We start from the raw sequence: 24248 nt of genomic DNA on the forward strand, positions 1-24248 counted from the left end.
TTAATCATTGGCTATGATTTCAATTAATTCTAGGCTGTGACCTTGGCAATTCTTATCCGAAACTCAAAGGCGGGGCGGGCTAGCAGATTTTTGACCTTCGGTTCCTTCTACTTGTGCAATTCCGATTTCCGGTTGCATCTCATAATTTGATTCCAACGCAAGAGGAGAATTGAAGACGAGCAAGCCAAGCAATTCCAACTAATTTCCGACAAAATTCCTTAGCCGCTACTGTAGTTGCGGTTCAAGAAGGTGACCTTAGAGCAATTGGCGATCCAAGGGGGCAACTTCAAGAGTAGGTCCAGCAAATCCAATCCTTGTGTTCCAAGCAAGTATACACTGGTTGTTAGGCGAAGTAGATCCGGGCGAGTTAGGCTAATTTCTGGTAGTCCACGTTCAAATTTGCAATCAAAACAAGAAACATGCATTGTTGCAGTCGAACAAGGAAGGAGAAGCAGAGCCAATTGATTGCAACTGTGATAGGCAATTTTCAAGAGCGGTTTCGATGCCAAAATTCTAGCAACGTTGGAAGCGGCGAGTAAGCAACCCTCAGGAAGCCACAATAGAAACTGATCGTATTGTCAAAAAGAGTGCAAGAAGCGGATTGGATTGTGGAGGCAATTCAGATCTAGGTAATCAAGTGAGTGGAGAAGAGTGAATTGTAGATTTACAAGAGATCTTATCAGAGCAACTCCAGGGTAGTAGGAGACTCTGGAGTGAACTATGGTAGATGGAACTCGGATGAAGCAGATGGAGGCGCAACTCCAACAGGTGGCAACAATGATGGTGGATATGCAGAGCTGCATGGGAGCACTAGAGAATTCGGTGGAAAGGAGGATCGAGGAAGCTATGAATTTATGGTGCGAAGAGAGCAGGGTGCAAAATGCTAGGCTGAAAGAATAGATGCGAGAGTGGAGTCAAGCTCTTCGAGATCAGATGCAGTTGTTCGTCCTAATGCTTTTGAGTCAAACACAAGTAAGAATCTCACCCAAATTTCCCCCTAGGGAGAGATCTGAGCCAATCTTGAATAGCTAGGGAGTGAATTTCAGATTTGAGAGATCTACTGAATTGGAGACAAAACAGCAAGTGATGGGGGAGAATAGAGGAGGAAGGCGGTCGGGAAAGACAACCAGATCTAATCAAATCAGTTTTCGCATGCCCAAAATGGAAATCCCCTTATTCGATGGCCATAACCCAAGGTGGTGGGTGAGGCAATGTGAAAGGATATTCAGCCTTTACAATGTGGTTGAACAGCAAAAGGTGACCCTAGTAGCTGTCTACTTGAATGATGCAGGAGACGCGTGGTACCACGGATGGAGTCGAGTGAAGGAGGAGTGTTCATGGGAAGAGTTCATGGAGGATCTCTGTGATTGATTTGGGGAAAGAGGAATGTTGGATGTGGTCAAGGTGTTTAACAAATTGAGGCAGAAGGGGATGGTACAGGCCTATCAATAAAAGTTTGAGGAGTTGAAGGCCCTAATGTTGATCTCAAACCCCACCCTTATTGAAGGACAGTGTTTGAAAATTCGGCCTAGGCGCTGACCGGCCGCGGCGAGTTAGGGCTAATCGGCAGCCCTATGCGCCATGCCTGACTAATCGGGCCACGGCGCCGCCTAGGCGGACCAGGCGGTGCCTAACCGCCTGGGCGGTCACCTGGGTCGCGCACCACTTGGGCCACCTAGGTCGTGCACGTCTTGGGCCGACCTTATTTCCCCCCCCCCCCCTTTCTCTATTTCCCCTTTCCCTTTCTCTCTCTGGTTGTGTTCATCCCGGCTTCTCTCTCTCTCGCCTTCGATCTCCTCTTGGTCGTTCGCCGCCGCCATCGATCTCTTCTCTTGGTCTTGCTCTCTCGTTACCGCCTGCCTCACCTGTTGGTCGTTCTCTCTCATCGCCGATCGTGTCTTGTTGCGGTATGTATCCAACTATCCATCTTCCTCCGCCAACGCAAGCTTGCGTTGCTGCTTGTTGCTCACTTGCGTATTGCTTGCTGCTTGCTGAAGCAGCAACGCAAGCTTGCTGTGCTGCTTCAACAAGCAACAAGTTGCTGCTACTTGCTGCTTGTTGAAGCAAGCAATATGCAAGCTTGATGCGTCGTTGCTGCAGCAGCTGTTGATTTCATTACATTAGATGACTTTTATTTAAATTTCAATGTCAATTATTCAATACTCAGGGGAAAAAAAGAAAACAGGAAGTGAAATGAATGATTCAGATAGGACTGGAAGTACGGGAGCATCGTCCGAGGTCTCCTCAATTCTTAAAAGGAAATCAAATGATGTCGGATGGGAGTATGGAATGTTAATTGATCCGAATAATATGGATAAAATTAAATGTAAGCTGTGGTAAAATTATGTCTAGAGGTGTTTACAGAGTAAAAGAACACATTAGCCACATTTCTGGAAATGTTTCTGCATGTCCAAAATCTTCTCCGACTGATCAAGCCAAATGTAAGAATGCTATTGTCAAAGAATAAGAGGAAAAATAAGGAGGAGCAAGATTTGATGAGATCAACTGTTAATATCTCTGAAAAAGTGGAAGGGGATGATGAAGATGAATTGCAAGAATTAGGTAGTAGAAAAACGTCCCGTACTCTTGGCCCTATGGATAAGTTTGCTAACTCCATCAGCCCTGAAACTTGTTTGAGTGCGAGAATGACCCAAAGGCAACAAACTATTAGTGAAGCACTATTTAAAGAGAGAACACAGTCTGTTCGTAAATATTGTGCTAGATGGGTGTATGAAGCTGGTATACCTTTCAATGCTATTGACAATGATAGCTTCAAATTGTTTGTTGAGGCGGTTGGTCAATTTGGGCCGGGCTTCAAACCTCCCAGTCAATACCAATTGAAGGAACCGCTATTAAAGGGGAAAGTTGACAGAATAAAAGAGTTATTGAAGAAGCATGAAGAAGAGTGGGCACAAACTGAGTGCTCCATTATCACAGATGCTTGGACAGATAGAAAAAAGAGGAGCATCATGAACCTATGTGTTAATTCTAATGCAGGTACTGCTTTCCTTTCTTCTAGAGAGTCTTTAGATGAAGCACATACAAGTGAACTTATCTTTGAGTATGTGGATAAGTGCATTGAGCAAGTTGGGCCACAAAACGTCATCCAAGTAGTAACCGACAATGCTGCCAATAATATGGGAGCGGCAAAATTATTGAAGGTGAAGAGGCCAAATATCTTTTAGACCTCATGTGCTACTCACACCATCAATTTGATGCTTGAAAGTATTGGAAAACTGCCAAAGTATAAGAAAGTCATTGATCAGGCTAAGAGTTTCACAATATTCATTTATGCACACCATAAGACCTTGTCCTTAATGAGGTCATTTACGAAGAAGCGGGATATAGTGAGACCAGGAGTCACTAGATTCGCTTCTGCTTTCTTGACTTTACAGAGTTTGATGGAGAAAAATGCCCAATTGAGGGCAATGTTTACCAGCTCTGAATGGGAGGAGTGCAAATGGTCAAAGATTGTTAAAGGAAAAGTAGCCTATGCTACTGTGATGAGCATTGCTTTTTGGAATGGTGTGACTATATGACTTAAGGTTTTTGCACCTTTGGTGAAGGTGTTTCGAATTGTTGATGCGGATAGAAAGCCTTCTATGGGCTTTTTATGTGGAGAGATTAAGCAAGCAAAGGAAGATATTAAGGAGGCCTTAAATAATCTTGAAAAGAACTATAAGCCTATTATGGAGATTATTGAAGCAAGGGTAAAAGATAGGCTAGATAGTCCACTACATTTTGCAGCTTACCTTTTGAATCCCTACTACTTGTTCAAGGATATGGATATACAACTTGATAATGAAGTGATGGATGGGCTTTTTAACTATGTGGAGATGTTTTATCATTATGATGGTGAATTGCAAGACCATGTTATAAATGTTGAGTTGCCAAAGTATACTCGTAAAGATGGAGCTTTTGGAAAATCATGGGCAACTCAAGGGTGTGTGAAAAATGATGACAATTATAATCCAGATATAAAATTCCTTTAATCCTTTCTATTGTGTATTAGTGTATAAATTAAATTTGTTTACTTTATACTTATTTGACCTATGTAGTTACATGATGGATGACTTATGAAAATCAAACTCCAAACTTGCAACGAATGGCGAGAAAGATTCTCTCGTTAACCACTAGTTCATCCGGTTGTGAAAGAAATTGAAGCACTTTTGAAGGGGTTAGTGTATATATGAATTATATTTATTTACTATCAATTAGTTATCCTTATTCAGTTATCATTTATATTGATATTGCTTTTATTTTATTTATGTAGATATATACGAAGAAAAGAAATAGACTAGACGTGAATCGATTGAACAATCTAGTCTATGTTCAATTTAATGCGAAATTGATGAACAAGCACAAAAAGGGAGAAGGAAATGAATGTTGATGTGCTACTTGCTAGTGATGCTAGTAATGCACAAGGATGGATCGTTGATGGAGAAGATGATGAAGAAGTTGAGCCTGGTACGGGGCTCACTTGGGAAGTGGTTGGTGAAGCATCGGGAGCAGACAAGATGCTTCAAGCTCGAAGAAGTTCTAGGATGAGAGAGCTTTATGAAGATGATTTTCAATCAGAAGAAGAAGATGAGCAAGAAATCAATGAATTTGATTTTGAGTCTGATGAAGATCGTGTATTGGAAGAATATGGAGAGGAAGAAGACCAATTAGATAGTTAGACTTAGATTCTTTGGATATGGTTTATATTGTATTATTGCTACTTCTACCTTCTTGAACTTATAACTAATATAATAGTTTATTTTCTGAGTCTTAATTCCATTATTTCACTTGTCTTTTCAACTTTGATTCACCTGAAAATAATATCAAATTATATCAAAAGATTTTTAGAAAAAAAAAATATCATTTTTCCTAGTCGCCGCCTAGGCGCCCTAGGCGCTAGGCCCCAACCTAGCGCCCGACTAGCGCCTAGCGCGTTTTTGAACACTGGTTGTATGACACAATGCTGGTTAATTAAACACCAACATGTGCAAAATATAAGTGGAATGAAAATGAAAATGTTACAATGGATGTAGGGACATACAAAAAAAGATAGAATTAGAAATAAAATTAATTATAATAAGGTCAAAGTGGCTTTTATTGAAGATAATATGCACGAAACATGGCTAAGATGGTTTGGTCATGTAAAAAGAAGACCAACAAAGGATCTTCTGAGGAGAGTGGATGAAACGAAACAATTCTTTAGCAAAAGAAGTAAAGACCAAGAAATATTTAGTTAGAAACTCTTAGGTATAACACAAGTTGTAAGAGCCTTACAAAAGATATAGTCAAAGATAGAAATGATTGGTGAGCTAGAATTCAAATAGCCAACTCCACCTAGTGGGATTAAGGCTTGATATGTTGTTGTCATTGTTTATTCCTAAGGTATGCAAAATATGTAAGATAAATAGGAAATTCTCAAATGGGTCTGACCACATCAGAAAATATAGCACTGTGTAACAAAGACTAATCATGGGGAATAGGGAAGGAAGAATATCAAAGAACATTTTGAATATCTGTATTGACACCACATGAGACCATTTATTGTCGCCAAATTTACTGAACTACCTGAAAGCCTTTACTCAAGGTTTACTGCACATACAAAAAGGAATACCCAAGCAAGAATGTGTTAACTAAAAGAACTAGCTTTGAGACTAAAATGGGTCCACATTCACATCTTGAGCCTCGCATAAACAATATAGTTCATGCCTTCCAATCCCTTATCTAATCATAGTATGTATAATCAAAATGAATCATTCCTCATAACACCAGATGGTGCACACTAAATAACCTTTCATTTTTCGGCCAACTAGTCTTCTTCATTTTTTAACATACGAAACACACAAACAGAAACAATTCGCTCTCAGTTCCAAGATATTTAGTGCTTCATTGTCTATTAACATTCTAGTCCAATGCTACCTTAAGAACTGCTCTAAAATGCAGCCATCATTGTAGAACATATATGCAGAGATTAAGTTACCTGTTTGATTCCTTTTTTTATAATTTGTTGTGTGGATACATCATACAATAGTTTGGTACAAAATAAATATCATATTCCTATTTTAGTCATGTGTTTGCCTTTGCAACCAGATGAGGACCCATATCTATTGGTGAATAAGTAATGCAGCTCTTTGACCCATTTAACGTATGCTTTTCTTTCTATAATCTAAACCTAGGCAAGTTTCCTTGTTGAATATAACATATTCAACAATTCATCTATCTACTAGGAAAAAAAAAAATCATTTATCCGATGCATAGGATGAAAATAAGTACTGCACCTAGACATTGATGAAAGAGAAAAATTGTCCAACAAGCACTAAGTATTTGGAGAAAATTGCATAAATATCCTGCATTTTATCCAAATGGAAGGAAAAACAAATACAAGAGGTTGTCACATCATACCAGGTCCAACCAGTCTACAAAGAGACGTGTTATATAAAACTTGTAGCCAAATCTAGGAAACATTACAGCTAGCAGTAACATGCATTTATAGATCCAAGCAGAGTACATATCACTATTTCCTCACTTTATAGCATGTTAATTGTGAATTTTTTAAGACTGGTACAACTGGACCAGACTTTTTCTTTCTTGGTATCTAGCATAGCCAACTGCTTAAATGGTTTAAAAAAAAAAACCCTCTGTTTTTACCCCCATACTACCATGGCAGACATAGTGAGGCCTAAAACTATTAAGCTTGCTCCCCATGCTGACCCAATATGAGATCCCACTGGCAGTAAAATAAGGAGATAAGGTTACTTTTGCACTCAATGGTCCCAATTATTCCATTATTTATGGAAAAGTGCATCTAGCATTTTATATGATAGTAAGATTCAATTAAAGCTAAAAGGAAATATTTATATGACAACTATAAGACCAACTTTATTGTGCAGCACACAATGTTGGGCAGTAAAGTACCAATATGTGCAATTTATGAGCGTAACCGAGATGAGGATACTAGGATGGATGTGTGAATATACAACAAAAGATAACATTAAAAATAAGATTATTCATACTAAGGTCGGAGTTGGCTCCTATAGAAGATAAGATGCATGAAACATTGTTAAGATGGTTTCATCACATGAGAAGAAGACAACTAGAGTCTCCTATGAGGAGAGTGGATGGAATGAAACAAGTATTTAGCAAAATAGGTACAAGAAGACCAAGGAAAACTTGGTGGGAGACACTTAGATTTGATATTAATTGTATGGGCCTTACAGAAGATAAGACTATAGATAAAAATGAATAGAAACCTATAATTTATGTAGCCGACCCCTCATATTGGGATAAGGTCTTGATAAGTAGTTCTTCTTCTTGTTGTATTCTATTCCTTCCAAGAGCTCTCATTTTCAAGTTAGAATAGCAATAAAAATTTATTACAAGAGCAAAAATTTAATAAGGATCAAACTTGATCTCGCACATATTTGCAAAAGAATTCTTTATCCAAAATAAATCACCTCAAAGAACAACTTTTTACTGGGGGAATTTGTTTAATTATGTACGGTTAACCAAATTATAGGACATATTATGATGTTATCAAAGAAAGTAGGATCCATATCATAAATGAAAAATAATAGAATTAGCAAGCATGCAAGTCTGAGGGGTATGATACTTGAGTAACAAGAACATGTGCAGGCTTCACATAATGTAGATATAGCATAGGGTCCCACCGCCCAGCTGCAGTTATTTTCAAGGCACTTGGCAAGACGGAATGCCAAACATGTTCGTCTATAAACAACACAGAAAATTTAAGCAAGAAACAACAACTGCAAATCAAAGCAAATTGAGTCTGTCTATCTAACCCAGTATGCATGCTCTAAGATCGCAGACCTCACATAGCTCAAAGAAGCACCATCATGCTGCGACACATATATGAAGCACTTGTTGTAAAACACAATGTAGTCAGAAATCTTTTTCGTCCTTCAGCTCACAAGTCACTAATACCAGTGTATTGCTAATCACCTTATTAACCATCTAAATTTTTGTGACGTTCATGCAGCAAATTTCAGGTAACTAGTTGCAAAATCAATTTCACTAGTTGCAACCACATTTCAACCAAATTCAATTTCTCAATAGTGCAACAAAGAATTAACTTAGATGTGACAATAATATTAAACGCAATGGATAACAATTAGTATTTAAGCTATATGAATGCGTAGAGGCTCACCTTATCCTTGAAGAGGACTTCAGAGGATTGCTGTACAACTGTATACCCGATAAGGATGGGACGTAATACTGTATAATTGAGTCTTTCCCATTCAACAACAGTGGCACTCCCACTCCATATGCACTCCACTCTTTGAAAGAATCCCAGAGATCACCAAGGCAGTAGTATATCTGCAAATCAGGTTCCCGAGTTCTCCAGCCCCTTGCATTGGCCTGTAACTGAAAAATCCTCAGTCACACTGATTACTCCATGAGAAATCACAAGGTAAAGAATAAGCCCAGCAACTACTCGTCTTTTGGTTGATGAGAAAAGGCAGCAAAACACAAATAGGATTTGGAGTTGTGAGTAGACTCGATATACGGAAACAACAGAAAAAGAAAAAGTAGACTCGCTCTAGTTTTCTAAGAATGCTAGACTAGCCAGGCTACACAAAATAGTTGAGTTAGGCTCAGCCGCGGTAAACACCATGTTTACTTGAATGGTGGAGAAAAAGAAAATAAAAAGATTTATAATTTTTAATTCTTTGCTTCTCCTACATTTTTCCATGATCCAAACAAAATGCTTAGGGCAACTTTTTTCATAACGAAAAACCCTAATTATTTCGATACCTCAGGCAAGTACTGAGTAGGAACCAAGGGAGTAACAGATTCCATCAGACGATCCAAGTTAGTCATATCCGTCGCCGCGGGTCTGGGAGCGGAAGACGAGCGGACCGCTGAGGGTTTCGACAATGCCGTCGTCGAATCTTCCGAGTAGGTCCGAATCTCCGCCTCCGACTTCCCCGGCTTCGGTAGCTGCTGGGACTGCTGCCTCTGTGACTGTTGCTGCTGCAATGACCGCTGGTGGAGCCGAGCCGCCGGCGTTTTGTAGAATCGGTCTACGCCGACGGCTCGAGGCTCGGCGACGCCTTCTGAACCAGACATTACTTGGAATTCGTGTATGTATGTATATATATATGTATTGATAGCTCGCGAATAAATATATATATATATATATTTTATAAAAACATACGATATCTACAATTCGCGAACTCGAGAGATCAATGAAATGGAACCGAGCAGAAATTGACTGCGGATCGGAATTTGGAAACAGATTGATGGAGGAGTGATTTAGGGTTTTTGGAGGTTTTAAGGGGTTTTCAAAAGCACAGAGCTGATAGAGGCCATGAGATGAGAGTGTGTCGTTTTGTGCAGTTAGACGTTGAAAATTCGGAGAAAAAAATAATAAAATAAATTAAAAACAAAATGGGAAAGGCAAAGGCAAAGGCAAAGGGCTTCCCCCTTTTATTTCCCCTTAGTCTGCAGCGTCCCTCGGCTATTGTCACGCTTGCTGAGTGCTTCCTTAGCCTTGCGTTGCGGTTGCGTGGTTCACTGAATTGCATTATGATGCCCCGTTGACGGTGGTCGGTATTTACCCCTTTCTCCACCGTAACCTCAGCTCACATCTACCCGCACCCCTTCTCCATTGCCTTACATGCCGTCATTAATACAAGCGTAATTTTTTTGTTGATTGATATTCTTTTACATTTTACTTTTGACGCTTTCTCCGTTCATTTTGACCCAGATGAGATTACGTAGTTTTCGTTTTATTCTAACCATAGTTAATCCATTGGGTTAAAGCTGGGGTAAAAACTAAAAAGAAAGAAGAAGATGAAGCCGCCGCCACTGTGTTGGCCGGCGACGGCCGAATTAATCGCACTGGACTGGTGAAGATGAAAATGAAAGGCGGGGAGGCCGGCGATGAAGAAACCATAGACTTCGGAATATTGCTTGCAGAAGCTGTTCTGAGCGCTTGTGAGTCTGGACTGGAAAAATGTCCGATTCCTTCTGGAATTCGACAGGTGAAATTGAACGAAAATAGAAATTGCTTCCACATTTCCCCGGGAACCGTCTGTATTGTTCGCTAGTTTTATCAATGTCTGTATATGTGCATAAATTTCTACAAATTCCCTGGAGAGGGAACCCTGTCAATTTCTATCTGAATATACATATACATATACATATATATATATATATACATATCAATTTTCACAGATCAACGTGACCCTTTCAATCAGCGATGCTATGCGGCCTATGCCCCTCCTTTCTCCTCCTCCTTATTCCCTCTCTCTCGTCGGCCACTCTTCCTTCTTCCTAACACCAAGTACACTTAAATCTAATTTAAATTTGGGTTAAATTAATATCGTATTACAGTCAAAACTAATGGAAGCGTGGTCCAAGTATAAAATAACAAATCAAAGGGAATTTTCAAATAAAAAATAAGCCGTAGAAGATATTTAAATTCAATTTATCTTTGGTATATACAAATGCTACAGTGACGAATAATAGGTAGAAATAGATGCATTTCAAAAAAGTTTGATTAGCTGCCACTCAATATATGTCCCCCTTCTTCTTTGCTATTGCCAAATTGTTATATTTTTTTATTTAGCATAGATGCAAATAAAATTTGATGATTTATGATTAACAATTGATTAAAGATATAATTATATATATTATAAAAAACCACTTGATAGTTGTCAACTAAACCACTTGATATAATTATATATATTATAAAAAACCACTTGATATAATTATTTAAATAAAAAACCACTTGATAGTTGTCAACTAAACCAAGCCACCACAGTTTAGCCAGATACAAATTAAGTTGATGACATTTTGACTGTTTTAAAGGTTTTGCTCTAAATTATTAAAAAAAATAATTATAAATTTGTTATTTGAGAATCAATTAAAATTTATAATTTTAGGAATAAATAAAAACTTCAAACTATAAAAAAGTAGTTTCATTTAGAAGTTGAGTGTTGTTTTGGGGTTCATCAAAACTCATAACCTAATTCAAATTATTATAAATAATTTTTAAAATTAAACTCTGAAATCTACCAATTCTCTTACAATTTGACAAAGATTTCGTTTGCTCAACATTGCCTAATAATAAGTTGGAGTTTAAGTAATCCCTATAATACAAATCAAATGATTGGATTACGATAAGTTAAAATTTGCATCATTAAGTTATAAATTTAATTTTTTGTCTTGCATAATGAGCTAAAAACTTTTACGTGTAATTTATTTTCTCGATCAAAATAAAAAATACGAGCAACAAATGCCACGCAAAGATGATTATCCCAAATTAGAGTTTAAGTAGTGTACCGGCATTTGTTAGTAGAAGATAATAATGCATTTTTGAACATAAGCAGACTTTGATTAGCAATGAAAAATAAGATAACCAAATGCCTAATTTACCCCAACCAAAGTTGTCTTTTCAACTTGTTGAGTACATGGGCATGTCCGACTTTCAGTGCCACTTTTGAAAGCGTGTGAAGCCGGACGGACGCTTACAAATAAAGAATTCCTTGTAAGCTAGGAAGAGGAGCCTGTAGTAGTAAGAAAGTTGCAATCTTACTTTGCGAACGAGCACCTTAGCAAGGGTGTGGCCTGTCGGTGAATCACGTGAGTCACGTGGCTTAGTTTTATCGTAAGCCCCAGTGATTCCACTTCCTCGTTGTGCGGTGTGTGTGGGGGTGCTGCCAAAATCAGCGAATTTAAAAGGATATAATAATAATTTACTAATGGGCTACAAATCAGTAGCATTTGATTTGACTCAAATTTATTCATTTATTATATATGAGATTGAGAATGAGAATTATAAATGAGGTGGGTGAAGTGGGACTGGGTTGGACACAACTAACAATCTAGCCTCCATATATTTTGATTTTTTATTTTATTTTTCTCACTTTATCGGTAATTTTATTATTTTATATTTAAATAGAGGAAAAATTCAAATTGCTGCCTTGAAAATTTTTAATTTGAAATACTTATATTCGAATGAAAACCATCATCTTAAATGATATTTTATTTTTTTTGGGCTAGGTGCATGATGTTAAATGACTTAGGTATTCATTTTAGAGATTACATTTAATGCTACTTAACGACGTCCAGCTATAGTAGTATAAAATCAAAATTACATGGGCCTCGTCTACTCTTCACAGTCCATTTTCTCATGGACACGAACTGCGGTGCATGGGCTGTGCCATACGTTTGGGCCTGGTGGGCTGCATCTATTATTATTATTTTACTGCAAAATAAAAGATTATTAAATATACAATTTGAATATTCAAAATTTAGACCAATTCATTGAGATAATGTAGTATACAAAATAATGTCTAAAGTCATCTGCATTCTTTATAATATTGATAAATGAAGAGGTATAAAATACATAATTTGCAATTTAAAATTATAATGTAAAAAATTTAACTAATACAGGAAAACTGTAAATAATGCTTATATAAATAATACCTCAATATATTTTAATTTTTTTTAAAAATATTAATAAATAAAGAGTTATAGTTTACATTTATAACTTCTTAATATAAATATGTTTCTAATTTTTAATTAACCATACGATATGTTTTAAAGAAAGTTGCGAACGAAGAAAAAGTATGTTATACCCTTAAGGCATTACGTGAAATGCTTCAGATCAATTATATATTATTATGAGTTTATAATAAAGAAAATATTTAAAAATAATATTTTCAAGTAGGAATATTTATAAGAACGATGCAAAAGAGGAACCAAACTGGGTCGGTTTGAGGGCCTTGTCCCGATTGGGCTATTTGGGCTATCAAACAAGCCATTTGCCCCTAAACGGTGTTATGTTACAATAGTATAGGTCATCATCTTAACAATATTTGTGGCTCTAAATAATAGTTATTTGGATGATTTTTTAATAATATAAATAAATATAAAAATTTATTTAAATTTACTTTTTTTATTTTTTGAGATGTAAGATTATTAATTAATTTTTTATATTCAAATTTAGATAGCAAATATTTTTTAATTGACAACATAAACAAAACAAAAAAGATTTAAAAACACAAGAGTTGAATAAGAAAAAAATATAGAGAGTCCACGGCCAAGTTCTACAAACTAAAAAATCATTTATTTATTTTTACTTTTTTAATGCCCAGATCAATCTAAATTCCTCAAATAAAATTTTTGCCACTCAAAGAATATTTTTATCAAATTATCTTCATAAAATAACATCACTTCATACATTTTTTTTCATTACATTACTAGTTGAGGGCTTTCTTATCTAAATGACACCTAATTATTTATTATCTAACAGGGAAAAATGATCAAAATTTTAGAAAACTTCTTACATAAATAACACCTTACTATTCATTGTCTAAAATTAAAAATGAACAATAAATAGAATTAGTGATTTTATTTTGTTGATCAGTGAACAATAAATAGAATTAGATGAGAGTTGGGGCTCTTCTCGTCTAAATTGAACAATAAGATAAACATAGCATAAATTAAAATAAAAAATCATCATGAAATAGAATTAGTGATTTTATATCTCAAAAAATAAATTTTAATTAATATTCAAAATTAGTGATTTTGGGCCTCATTTCTTGGGTTCTAGGCATAAAAGACTAATGGACTATTCCTTTCAGCCGGCACTGGAATAGTCAATCATCTGGAAGGCGTCCGCTGCGGGGCAAAGCATTCAAAGTTGGAGGGAAGGACTTTTTGTACCCTTTTCGGAATTTTCAGAGCCTAACCCATAACACTCTCATGCGTAGGAATGCTTACACTTGATGAGGCGCCGTGCACTCGCTCTATAAATACTGGCCATCTTCAGTTCACTTCTCCACAACTCTCTCAGCATACACTAATACATCCTCTCCAGCCTCTTTCTTCTTTCGTGCCCTAATTCACCTGCAATTATCATGGCTGTTGTAACCACAAGCCACGAGTACACTTGCAAAGTTCCCCCAGCAAGGATCTTCAAGGCCTTGGTGCTCGACGCCCACAACCTCATTCCTAAGGTTATCCCTTCCATCAAGAGCATCGAAATCGTCCATGGAGATGGCGGTGCCGGCAGCATTAAGCAAACCAATTTCGCCGATGGCAGCCACTTCAAATACATGAAGCACAGAGTCGACGAGGTTGACTCCGCCAACTTCTTCAGCAAGACCACTTTGATCGAGGGCGATGCGCTGGGCGACAAGCTCGAATGCATTGTTTACGAGATCAAGATCGAGGCTGCTGGCGCCGGAAGCGTGACCAAGAGCACCAGCCATTACCACCCCAAACCCGGCGTTGAGCTGAAGGAAGACGACATCAAGTCCGGCAAGGACAAGGCCACAGGCATCAACAAGGCTGTTGAGGACTACCTCGTTGCCAACCCTGATCTCTACGCTTAGATTCGTTGCATCTTAATTAATATTATCGTCATACTGCTGCTGTTGCTCTTAATTTGTCCTACAAGAGTTGATATATATATATATATATATATCATGTGTGTTTTTCAATTTTGATTTTTTTTTAATTTAATTGATAGAATACTAAGGCTTGGTAATAAAAGACCTCAATGTTTGGGGTCCCTTGGCTTGAGAATTTGTATGTATTTGTGAATTTTGATGAATACTATGAATCAAATATATATTTGTGTCCTGCTCTATTTAATGTTGTTCCTAGTTAATTTGTAATAACGAAATTCATTATCTTTTGATGCCACAACTGTCACGACAAAGATTTTTACTAATTCACTTCATTGCAAGAATTTTAAATTTGAAAGTTCAAGGATTAACTTCATATTGGAATAGAATATTCAAGTAAGTAGGTTAAAGTCGTAATCAATAGACTCAAAAAGTATACCAAGATAGGACAGGCATAAAATTCAAACTATATTTCCTATAAAAATAAATAAAACTCCATTCCATCAAGGAGTATTGCATATACTTGGAAAAAAACAAAAGGAGTATTACATATTTGTGACAGGCTGATAAATCACTGAGGCTAAATTTCAGTAAAAATTGACTTTGTGATTCATATAGTGTTTATTTAGAAAATGTCGACGTTCGGAATTAGTCAATCGTAATTCGTCGGCCCGCACACACTAACAAAACAGACACTAATACAAAGAGAGAAAACAAATTAATACACAAATAACAGACTGTACATCAAGAAATTTTACATGGTTCGATTAGAATGATGCTTAGTCCATAACTATCCTCTAATAATTCCAATAGAGTAAAAGGATATTATTATTTTTTTTCCTGCTTCACAATAACTTTGTACCCTTATTTATAGCATGGGATGTTTACAATTTATATAAATCCAAAATAGTAGGGTAATATAGTGGGGCACAAAGTATTTTTATCAATTCCATAAAATTGAAAGTGGATCCCGTGGCAAAAAATGAATAATCCCGGTAGAGATTGCACTCAGAAAATGTTTGGATCATCATGGTTTACTGCTAATAGGATTAATCATATATAACGTTTGTTTGGGCTAAATGGATTTGTTGAGGGATTTGTAGTTCATTGTATTGAGGTTTTGAGGGTGGGTTGGGTTGGGTCACAACGGATAAACAAGGGCTGCTATTAGCGTCAGGGAAATGTTCTTTGGGTTGCTTTTGATTGTATTAATTAATATATGGGGCCGTCTCTGTTTTATTACCTTTTATATAAAATAAAATAAAAAAGAACACAGTTTTTATTTAGATTATTATTAATTTCCTTTTCGTTAAGAGAACCTTCTAGCTGGCCACTGTTGACATTACTTTCTCGTATCTGATAACTTTGAAAATTGACATTAGAGGGCAAGCACTGCCTTATCCTCTTCATCAGATTAAAAAAAAAATGAAATATTTAGGAAGCTTTGGATATGGCACACTCCCATTTTCTAGGTGCCATGCAATTATTATATATTGCAATGAAATCTTCGTAATGATTGATGAGCGCACCCCCACCCCCCAATCCTCAGAGCTATTATTCTATCGGTCTCAGAGTCGGTAAATTAATTTATTTTAAATTCCTGAGGACTTTTTGTGAGATGGAAGTGTTGGAGATTTCACCGACAACTCTCTCTTTGTTTCTATCCTTTTACTTCTCCGGCCAAATAGAACTTTAACTATGCAAAAAAAGGTCTTTTTACCGTAGACATATGATAAGGATGGATAGTTGGTGCATGCATATGGAATTGCCGCCCAACGTTCTTATACGCGTTGAATTGATGGGTTTGATTCATTCCTTTCAAACGAGTGTAACATGTCCAGAAAAAACTCAATTAATAATGATATTGGTTAATATTTATTAATAATGATTTTAAGTTAGTGAAATTATAATATTTTTGAAAGACAACGAATTTAGCTCATTTTGAAAGTCTAAAATTATTGTTACACCAATAATCAGAGACTCCTAATTTGCTTGGTCCAAGTGGAAAAAAAGAAGAAGCGAAAAAAAGAAAAAAAGAAAAGAAAATTCCAGGAAGGTGTGCGGCTGCTCAGCCTGATAGCTTTGAATATTAATGGGAAAACAGATAGCCCTTCGGTTAATGGGACGTCACTTTGGACTTGTAGCTCAAATTCCTCACTCTATAAATACAGCCAATGCCTCTTCACATTAACCCCCACAGCTGATCACTTCTTCCTCCAAAGACGCTCACTTGTCCCTCCCTCTTCTCTCTCTCGTTTCCTCTTTCTGTAAGCTTTTAATTAGAGTGAGCAATGGCCGTTGTGACCACAAGCCACGAGTACACCTGCTCCATCCCTCCCGCAAGGCTCTTCAAGGCCTTGGTGCTCGACTCTCACAACCTCATTCCAAAGGCTGTCCCTTCCATCAAGAGCATCGAAATCGTCCATGGAGATGGAGGTCCCGGCAGCATTAAGCAGACCAATTTTGCCGATGGCAGCCACTTCAAGTACATGAAACACAGAGTTGATGAGGTGCATTCAGCCACCTTCTCCAGCAAGACCACGTTGATCGAGGGAGATGCGCTGGGCGACAAGCTCGAATGCATTATTTACGAGATCAAGATCGAGGCTGCTGGCGCCGGAAGCGTGACCAAGAGCACCAGCCACTACCACCCCAAGCCAGGCGTTGAGCTGAAGGAAGACGACATCAAGTCCGGAAAAGACAAGGCCACTGGCCTCAACAAGGCTGTTGAGGAATACCTTCTCGCCAACCCTGATCTCTATGCTTAAATCAATCTATTTGGGTGCCCGAGATTGAGATCGGTTTTGTACTTGGTCATGCTACTGTGGTGTATCTCTTCTTTTTCCTTTTTATTTTCCCTTTTTCTATTGTTTGTTACCGGACCGAAAGCATTAATATACCAATAAAGCCCGAATGTTCATTTCAAGCGGTTATAAAATTTGGCTTGTCCAATAAAGCCCGAATGTTCATTTCAAGCGGTTATAAAATTTGGCTTGTAACTTTTATTGATAATTACAATTTTAAGCCTTGAAGAAGCTATTACTCTCATGGCAAAGATTTTACTTCATTTCAAGGGACGAATTTATAGTTTCAAATTTAAGCCTGAAAATTTAAGGATCATTTATATTGGAAATAGAATCTTCAAACTAATCAAGTAGATTCAAGTCATACTTAATATGACGCAAAAAAGTACATCAAGATAAGATGGCATTAAATTCAACCTCACCCATCATGCACGGAATATTGCATATATATATATATATGTCAATTAGTAGCTGTTATATCACTGAAGCTCTTTATTTTTTTTTTTCTTTTTTGTAAAGAAGAGAATTACATTAACTTGTTATTGCTTGAACACAATTATAGATTTATTTTCTTAGGGAGTCACTCTTCAAACTCTCAAAACTTTGTATTTTTTTCGTTGTGAAAATATCTAGCACGAGAACAGACTTTGGTAAGTCACTCGGACCTTCATTATTGTGAGTCTGTAAAGGGGGTCTCTTGGCCCTTTTGAGTCTTTCTTTCTTGACACTTTATGCTTTACCTTTAGGACACGTTCGAATGCCAACTTTTTTCAAGGTTATTTTTTCACTCAATTTTTAACTTGTGTATTGTTTGGTAAATTTTTTATTTTCAGGGCATTTATTTTTCCATTAATGCTCACGTGAGAGAATTTTTTTTCAAATCATAGAAATCAAATTCTTTGAGGGAGGAGATAGAATTTTCTTGACAATTGAAAGTAACAACTTACCGAGCGAGAGAACGATGGGAAAGCTAGTGGCCGGCGAGGGAGAGCAACGACTGAGGGTGAGGGGCCAAGGAGGTGACTGGTGAGGTGGTGAGAGCGAGGCCTAGGCCGAGTCAGCGCTGACGAGCGACGAAGCCAAGCAGAGGCAAGAACGACTAAACGAGAGGCGAGTGAGGCGTGCGATGATCAAAGATCTGACGAAGGCAAAGAGGTCGGAGAAGGCCCACCAACGAGCTAGCGAAGCAAGAGAGGGAGAAGGGTAGGGAGTGGGCGACGACTGGGGGATGAGGGAGAAGGGCGGGTGGGCGAGGGAGGGTTTGTAAACTATTTACATTTTATATTTTTAATAATTAATAAATATAAATGTATAGAAAGGAAAAATTAAAAATTACGTATGAATTATTTCTTTGGAAAACAAAAAAAAATTAATTTTGTAGTTTTATTTATTTGAGAAAATAATTTAATTAATTTAAAATATGTTATTGTTTTAATTTTTCTGTACAAGATTTAATATTTTTTAATATATTTTCGCCATTGAATTTCATGAAAAATGTTTCATTTTTCATGAAAAATACTATTTATCAAACACTAAATGCTAGGAAAATGATCAAATTCTATGAAAAGTATTACCAATCAAACATTAAAAGATAAAAAATAACATTATTTTTCAAGTAGAAAATTATACAAATAAAACAGTTTAAACTTTCAATTTTTAAGAATTCATTTTCCCTGCAATTCAATTTTTTGAAATTTATTTTTTTTCCACTCAAATTCTACCATTGCAATCAAACACACCCTTAATTTTTTAAATTTATCCTCTATAGGATTTGTGATTGGGCCAATATCAGTATATATATTTATTATATATATCCTTTATCCTAAAACCTTTTCCCTTAGGTCTCCCTCTAGGTTTTCATCTGGATTTCTCTCTAGATTTTTTATTAAGCATCAATATTAATAAAGTTAAGAAATAAAAATAACCCAAACCAAAATCAAAAACCTTTAAGAGCATAACAATGACCTCAACTTCAGTGATATATATGGAAGATGCCGGATCCAAATTCTAACTTCTGAAACCCGGCCCATTTCTTTAAAGATTACTAGAGGGTCATTGGGTAATAAATATTATATATTGTAAATATGTATAACCGGCATGTCATTTACTTGACATTAATTTTAAACAAAATATTGGATCATAATCTCAATTCCACTAGAGTCTAAGGGCTTCTAGAGTGGCACAATGTTTTCTCAATCATCAAAAATATTTTTCTTTAAACAGTAGCTAGAGTACAAAATATGACGTAGCTCTTTATTCATTTCATTTATTATCAAATTTTTATACAAAAAAGGATTTCCTTAATTTCCTGCAAGTTGCTTCTGTGTACAGTTGAGAATGGGAACTCATGTCCTTGTCTTTATTATAAGAACGTTCTGGCTGGCTAGTGTTGACATTTCCTCGTATATCTAACATAGAAAATTGACAAGAGAGACAATCCTCGTGTTAAGAATGAAAATGCAAATTAAGGATTTGCATGTGGAATACTCCCTTTTTCTAGATGCCCTGAAATTATATTGCAATGAGCTGTTGCTGATGATTGATGACCATTCTCAAACGTATTATTTAGGCTTCCGAATGGTTAAATTAATTTATTTTCTAAACTTAGTGACTTTGTGAGATTAAGTACTGTTGAAGATTGCTTTTTTCTTTTTTGGTAAGTAGTGTTGAAGATTTCACTGTCAACATTTTTTTCTAATCCCTCTTCAGTGGATATCGAGAAGGGGCTCTTGGCCGGTGGAGCTTTAAGTTTACTCCAAAAATATATAATTAATTAAGCTCAAATTGAAAGGAAGGACATCCTAGAAAATTCATTCTTTTTCATACTGTAGATCGGAAAACTAATCGTCTCGAACCCTATTTGGATGCGTATGAATATGTTAGCAATACTTTCATGCAAAATTTTAAAATTAAGAGTCTTGTTATATTTTCAAAGTCTTCTTACTACTTCTGAAAGTTTTGGAACGGCGACATGCTTGTACACATTGAATTGTTGGACCCATATGAGCTGAGAGTTTTCGGTTGGGACTGGGGTTGATCTCTGACCAATGATTGGGACTGCTCTCAAGTCCCAAGTTGAACATGTCAAAAGAACTCAGCTAATCATGATATTTTATATCCCAAACAAATTAAAAATTCAAAAATTATACTCTTTAAATTTTAAATTCTATGATAATTTTTTTTTTTGGGATTTCATATAAAGTAACTAATAAGCTTAAACAAAGTCGATGAAGATTATACCGAATTTGGAGAGCTTACAAGGCATTTAGCGGCCTTAATTTTTGGTTTTCGAGAGGAAAAAACAAACACAAACAAAAATGGCTAAAAGACCTAAAAAAAAGGGGGGAAATGAGAAGAAAGAAAATTCCAGAATGGCATGCGGCCATTCGGTGCTAAACTTTGAATGTTATTCTGAACATGTGGCCCTTTGTTCATTGGGCGCCTTGGACCAGAAAACGTTGTAGCCTCACACTCTATAAATTCGGCTAATGCCTCTTCACAGTCCTCACAACTCACTTCTTCCTCTTTGGCCTTTGCTATAGTCTATACGCCCTCACAAAAATCCCCAAAGCTTTCTTCTCTCAACTCCCAAGCAATGGCCGTTGTGACCACAAGCCACGAGTACACTTGCTCCATTGCCCCTGCAAGGCTCTTCAAGGCCTTGGTGCTCGACGCCCACAACCTCATTCCTAAGGTTATCCCTTCCATCAAGAGCATCGACATCGTCCATGGAGATGGCGGTGCCGGCAGCATTAAGCAAACCAATTTCGCCGATGGCAGCCACTTCAAGTACATGAAGCACAGAGTCGACGAGCTTGACTCTGCCAACTTCTTCAGCAAGACCACTTTGATCGAGGGCGATGCGCTGGGCGACAAGCTCGAATGCATTGTTTACGAGATCAAGATGGAGGCTGTTGGCGCTGGAAGCGTGACCAAGAGCACCAGCCACTACCACCCCAAGCCAGGCGTTGAGCTGAAGGAAGACGACATCAAGTCGGGAAAAGACAAGGCCACCGGCATCAACAAGGCTGTTGAGGAATACCTCCTCGCCAACCCTGATCTCTACGCTTAAGCCAAAACATTTGTCTTTGAAGCAGTACTGTTATTAGCAGAATATACTGTATGATGGTTTCTTATACAAAACAGATTTGGTTGTGGTTTTTTTTTTTTTATCTTTTAATAGTGTCAAAAGGTTCCTAATAAGAGGCCCCTTGATGTTTGTGGGCTGGTTGGCTTGAGAGTTCTGAATTAAAATATGAATTCGATTCAGTATTGTTATTCTATATATAATTAATGGTTGCTGCCCGTAATTTGTGTTAAAAGAGTTCAGTTAATTTGTTGACTTCTTATATTCTCTAATCATGCATCTCATGGCATGCAAGATCTCAACGTCAATCATTTAAAATTTGAGCTTGAAAATTCAAAGATAGAAGACGTACATGAGAGAAATAGAGTATATTTGGCGTTCATATTCTATTCCCGATTCATTCATTGCCTGTTCTTCATGTCTAACAAACTAAAATATCCTCCTACTAAAATGATCTAACAAACTTCACTCTTTTTGTTCAATAGAATTTGAATAAATGCTTAACTGATCTTGACCATATATGTTTTGCTAGATGTGTACGGTTAGCAAATTGACCTTGTTTCTCTCAATATATAATATAAATTATCTAAAGGGCCATTAATATTTGATTGCAGCATAAAATGTACCTGTACGAGTATATATAATGGAGTACCATATTCAATCAAAAATTTTAAATGAGATTTATTAACTTTATCAACTGTGTCAATAATAATTATTAGTTATTAATAATAGACAGTGACTAAGAATAAAATTATTTTAATTTTATTAACTTGTGAGATGGTGTTTAAGTGTTTCGCAGACAACCTTCTTTTTAACTTGAGATTATTACTCTTACACAGTTTTTTATCCTTGTGTCTTTAATTTTGGCAGAAGAGATAAATTGTAGGTGGAGACTTTACCTCTTTGCCCAGAATAAGGAATCGAATCCACAATTTATTAATGCAAATTTCAACTTATTGTGACTCAACTACTTGATCTGGACCTTGACACATTTTTTTTAACTTTCCCTTTTATACAAGGAGAGAAAGCTTTGCGCTAATGAAGATTTAAGCTTGTTAGGCTGCATTGTTTTTTTTTTTTTTTTTCTGTTTTGGAAAATACAATTTCAACACTTAAATTTGATATTTTAATTATATTTATATTAATGTGATATAAAATATAAAATATTAATACCAAGTCTCACTATGATTCTATGAATATTAAACTTAAGTGCCCAACTAGCAGTTTTGTTTAAAAAATGCTATACACATTAATAAATTTGATAAATAAGTGAAGTGATACGCAAATTTATAATAATTTTATTTAAAATTAATAATAGTTTATAAATTTTAAATAAAATTATTATAAATTTGTATATATCACGTTAAATTCCTCCGAGAGTTTGTCAAACCAATTCCCCTTTCTGTTTTTTTCTTACTTAAAAAATATTTTGAATTAAGGTAGGAAATGAGAGTTTCCAAGAAAATTTGTTCTTTCATATCAGGAAAGTCAATCTCTAGAATGCTACTTTTATGCATAAGTATGAATAGTCAAGTAAAAAGAAAAAAGAAAAATTAATGTTACAAAAATCAAATGTTATTATAAATTTTTGGATAAGATAATTATATATTTTATGTTTATTTTATAATACTTAAAATAATAAAATGACCAATACCTACTGTTTTAGTAATATATTTTTATACAAAATTTTTAAAAATGGATGGAATAACAGTGACGTGACAATTAATGATAGTAGAACATATATAATAAAATAATAGTCTTACCGAATTTCTATTTCTGAAATTTTTGAAGAACCCAAAACGGACTTTTCCCGCAAGGCTTACTTACCCTACATCCTTGTTTGCATTGAAATGTCGGTGTTGATTTTTATTAGTTACGATTGGGATTGCTTTCAAACCAGTGGAACGTGTCAAAGGAGTCAATAATGATATGTTTTTATACAGGGATTGTGAGTTTCTCGTGATTTGTTTATTTTTGAAATCATCGATAGATAATCAAAGTGTCTTTAAGAAATTCATAGAAAAAACAAAAGCTTAATTCGAATCTCGACGGAAAACAAGCTTGTCCCTCATGGCCTCTTTGTAAATATGTACTGTTAAATGCCTCTTCACAGCCCTCCCAACTCACTTCTTCCGCTTCGCCATAGTCTATACCCTCTCTCAAAAGTCCCCAGTTTTTTCTCTCAACTCCCAACCAATGGCCGTTGTTACCACAACCCACCAGTACACTTGCAAAGTTCCCCCTGCAAGGATCTTCAAGGCCTTGGTGCTCGACTCCCACAACCTCATTCCTAAGGTTATCCCGTCCATCAAGAGCATCGAACTCGTCCAGGGAGATGGCGGTGCCGGCAGCATTAAGCAAACCAGTTTCGCCGATGGCAGCCACTTCAAGTACATGAAGCACAGAGTCGACGAGGTTGACTCCGCCAACTTATTCAGCAAGACCACTTTGATCGAGGGCGATGCGCTGGGCGACAAGCTCGAATGCATTGTTTACGAGATCAAGATGGAGGCTGCTGGCGCCGGAAGCGTGACCAAGAGCACCAGCCACTATCACCCCAAGCCCGGCGTTGAGCTGAAGGAAGACGACATCAAGTCCGGCAAGGACAAGGCCACAGGCATCAACAAGGCTGTTGAAGACTACCTCGTCGCCAACCTGGATCTCTACGCTTAATTAATTTAAGTTTGTGTTTTAAGCTGTATTATTAGCATTGCGCTCTCTTATACAAATGTGATTGGTGTGTATTTGCTTGATAGAGCTCCTCCAAGGTTTACTAATTAATAAAAGGCCCCTCGATGTTTGTGGGCTGGTTTGGCTGAGATTTTGAAGGAAATCGATATATCAACCAATATATAAGTACTTTTGTTGACATTTACAGCTCTTCGTTACTGTAAGATCTTTACTTCAATTAGCTTAATATTAAGTTATTGCATTGAAGAAGCAATAATTGAATATTCAACAACTCAGTAGCTTAAGGTC

General features: G+C 36.5%; 5 protein-coding genes across 6 annotated transcripts in view; 4 read left to right on the forward strand and 1 right to left on the reverse strand.

The window, feature by feature from the left end:
• LOC127798734 (uncharacterized) overlaps positions 1-9533 on the reverse strand; it is a 30670-nt gene extending 21137 nt beyond the window's left edge. Inside the window, exons 1-2 of one of the 2 annotated variants that reach the window (XM_052332306.1) lie at positions 8770-9533; positions 8162-8373 (exon numbers count right to left, since the gene is read on the reverse strand). In XM_052332306.1, the coding sequence (XP_052188266.1) occupies positions 8162-8373; positions 8770-9084 (527 nt within the window). In that variant the 5' untranslated portion in view covers positions 9085-9533. Of the gene's footprint in view, positions 1-8161; positions 8380-8769 lie in introns of both variants that reach the window. The other variant, XM_052332301.1, reaches the window with a different exon arrangement.
• A 4268-nt stretch (positions 9534-13801) lies between these two features.
• On the forward strand, positions 13802-14620 carry LOC127798066 (major strawberry allergen Fra a 1-3-like). Its single transcript, XM_052331366.1, has one exon. It carries the CDS (start codon positions 13887-13889, stop codon positions 14361-14363), a length of 477 nt encoding a protein of 158 aa, XP_052187326.1. The 5' UTR covers positions 13802-13886; the 3' UTR covers positions 14364-14620.
• A 1937-nt stretch (positions 14621-16557) lies between these two features.
• On the forward strand, positions 16558-17304 carry LOC127796679 (major allergen Mal d 1-like). The gene has a single exon (XM_052328954.1). The coding sequence runs from the start codon at positions 16670-16672 to the stop codon at positions 17144-17146; it is 477 nt and encodes a 158-aa protein (XP_052184914.1). The 5' UTR covers positions 16558-16669; the 3' UTR covers positions 17147-17304.
• A 3373-nt stretch (positions 17305-20677) lies between these two features.
• Positions 20678-21451, forward strand: LOC127798469 (major strawberry allergen Fra a 1-3-like). Its single transcript, XM_052332053.1, has one exon. It carries the CDS (start codon positions 20778-20780, stop codon positions 21252-21254), a length of 477 nt encoding a protein of 158 aa, XP_052188013.1. The 5' UTR covers positions 20678-20777; the 3' UTR covers positions 21255-21451.
• Positions 21452-23256: 1805 nt separating this feature from the next.
• Positions 23257-24140, forward strand: LOC127814143 (major allergen Mal d 1-like). The gene has a single exon (XM_052355428.1). It carries the CDS (start codon positions 23466-23468, stop codon positions 23940-23942), a length of 477 nt encoding a protein of 158 aa, XP_052211388.1. The 5' UTR covers positions 23257-23465; the 3' UTR covers positions 23943-24140.
• Positions 24141-24248: the final 108 nt, after the last annotated feature.

The sequence above is a fragment of the Diospyros lotus genome, chromosome 1 (genome assembly GCF_014633365.1).
Source record: "Diospyros lotus cultivar Yz01 chromosome 1, ASM1463336v1, whole genome shotgun sequence".
Classification (NCBI taxonomy): Eukaryota; Viridiplantae; Streptophyta; class Magnoliopsida; order Ericales; family Ebenaceae; genus Diospyros; species Diospyros lotus.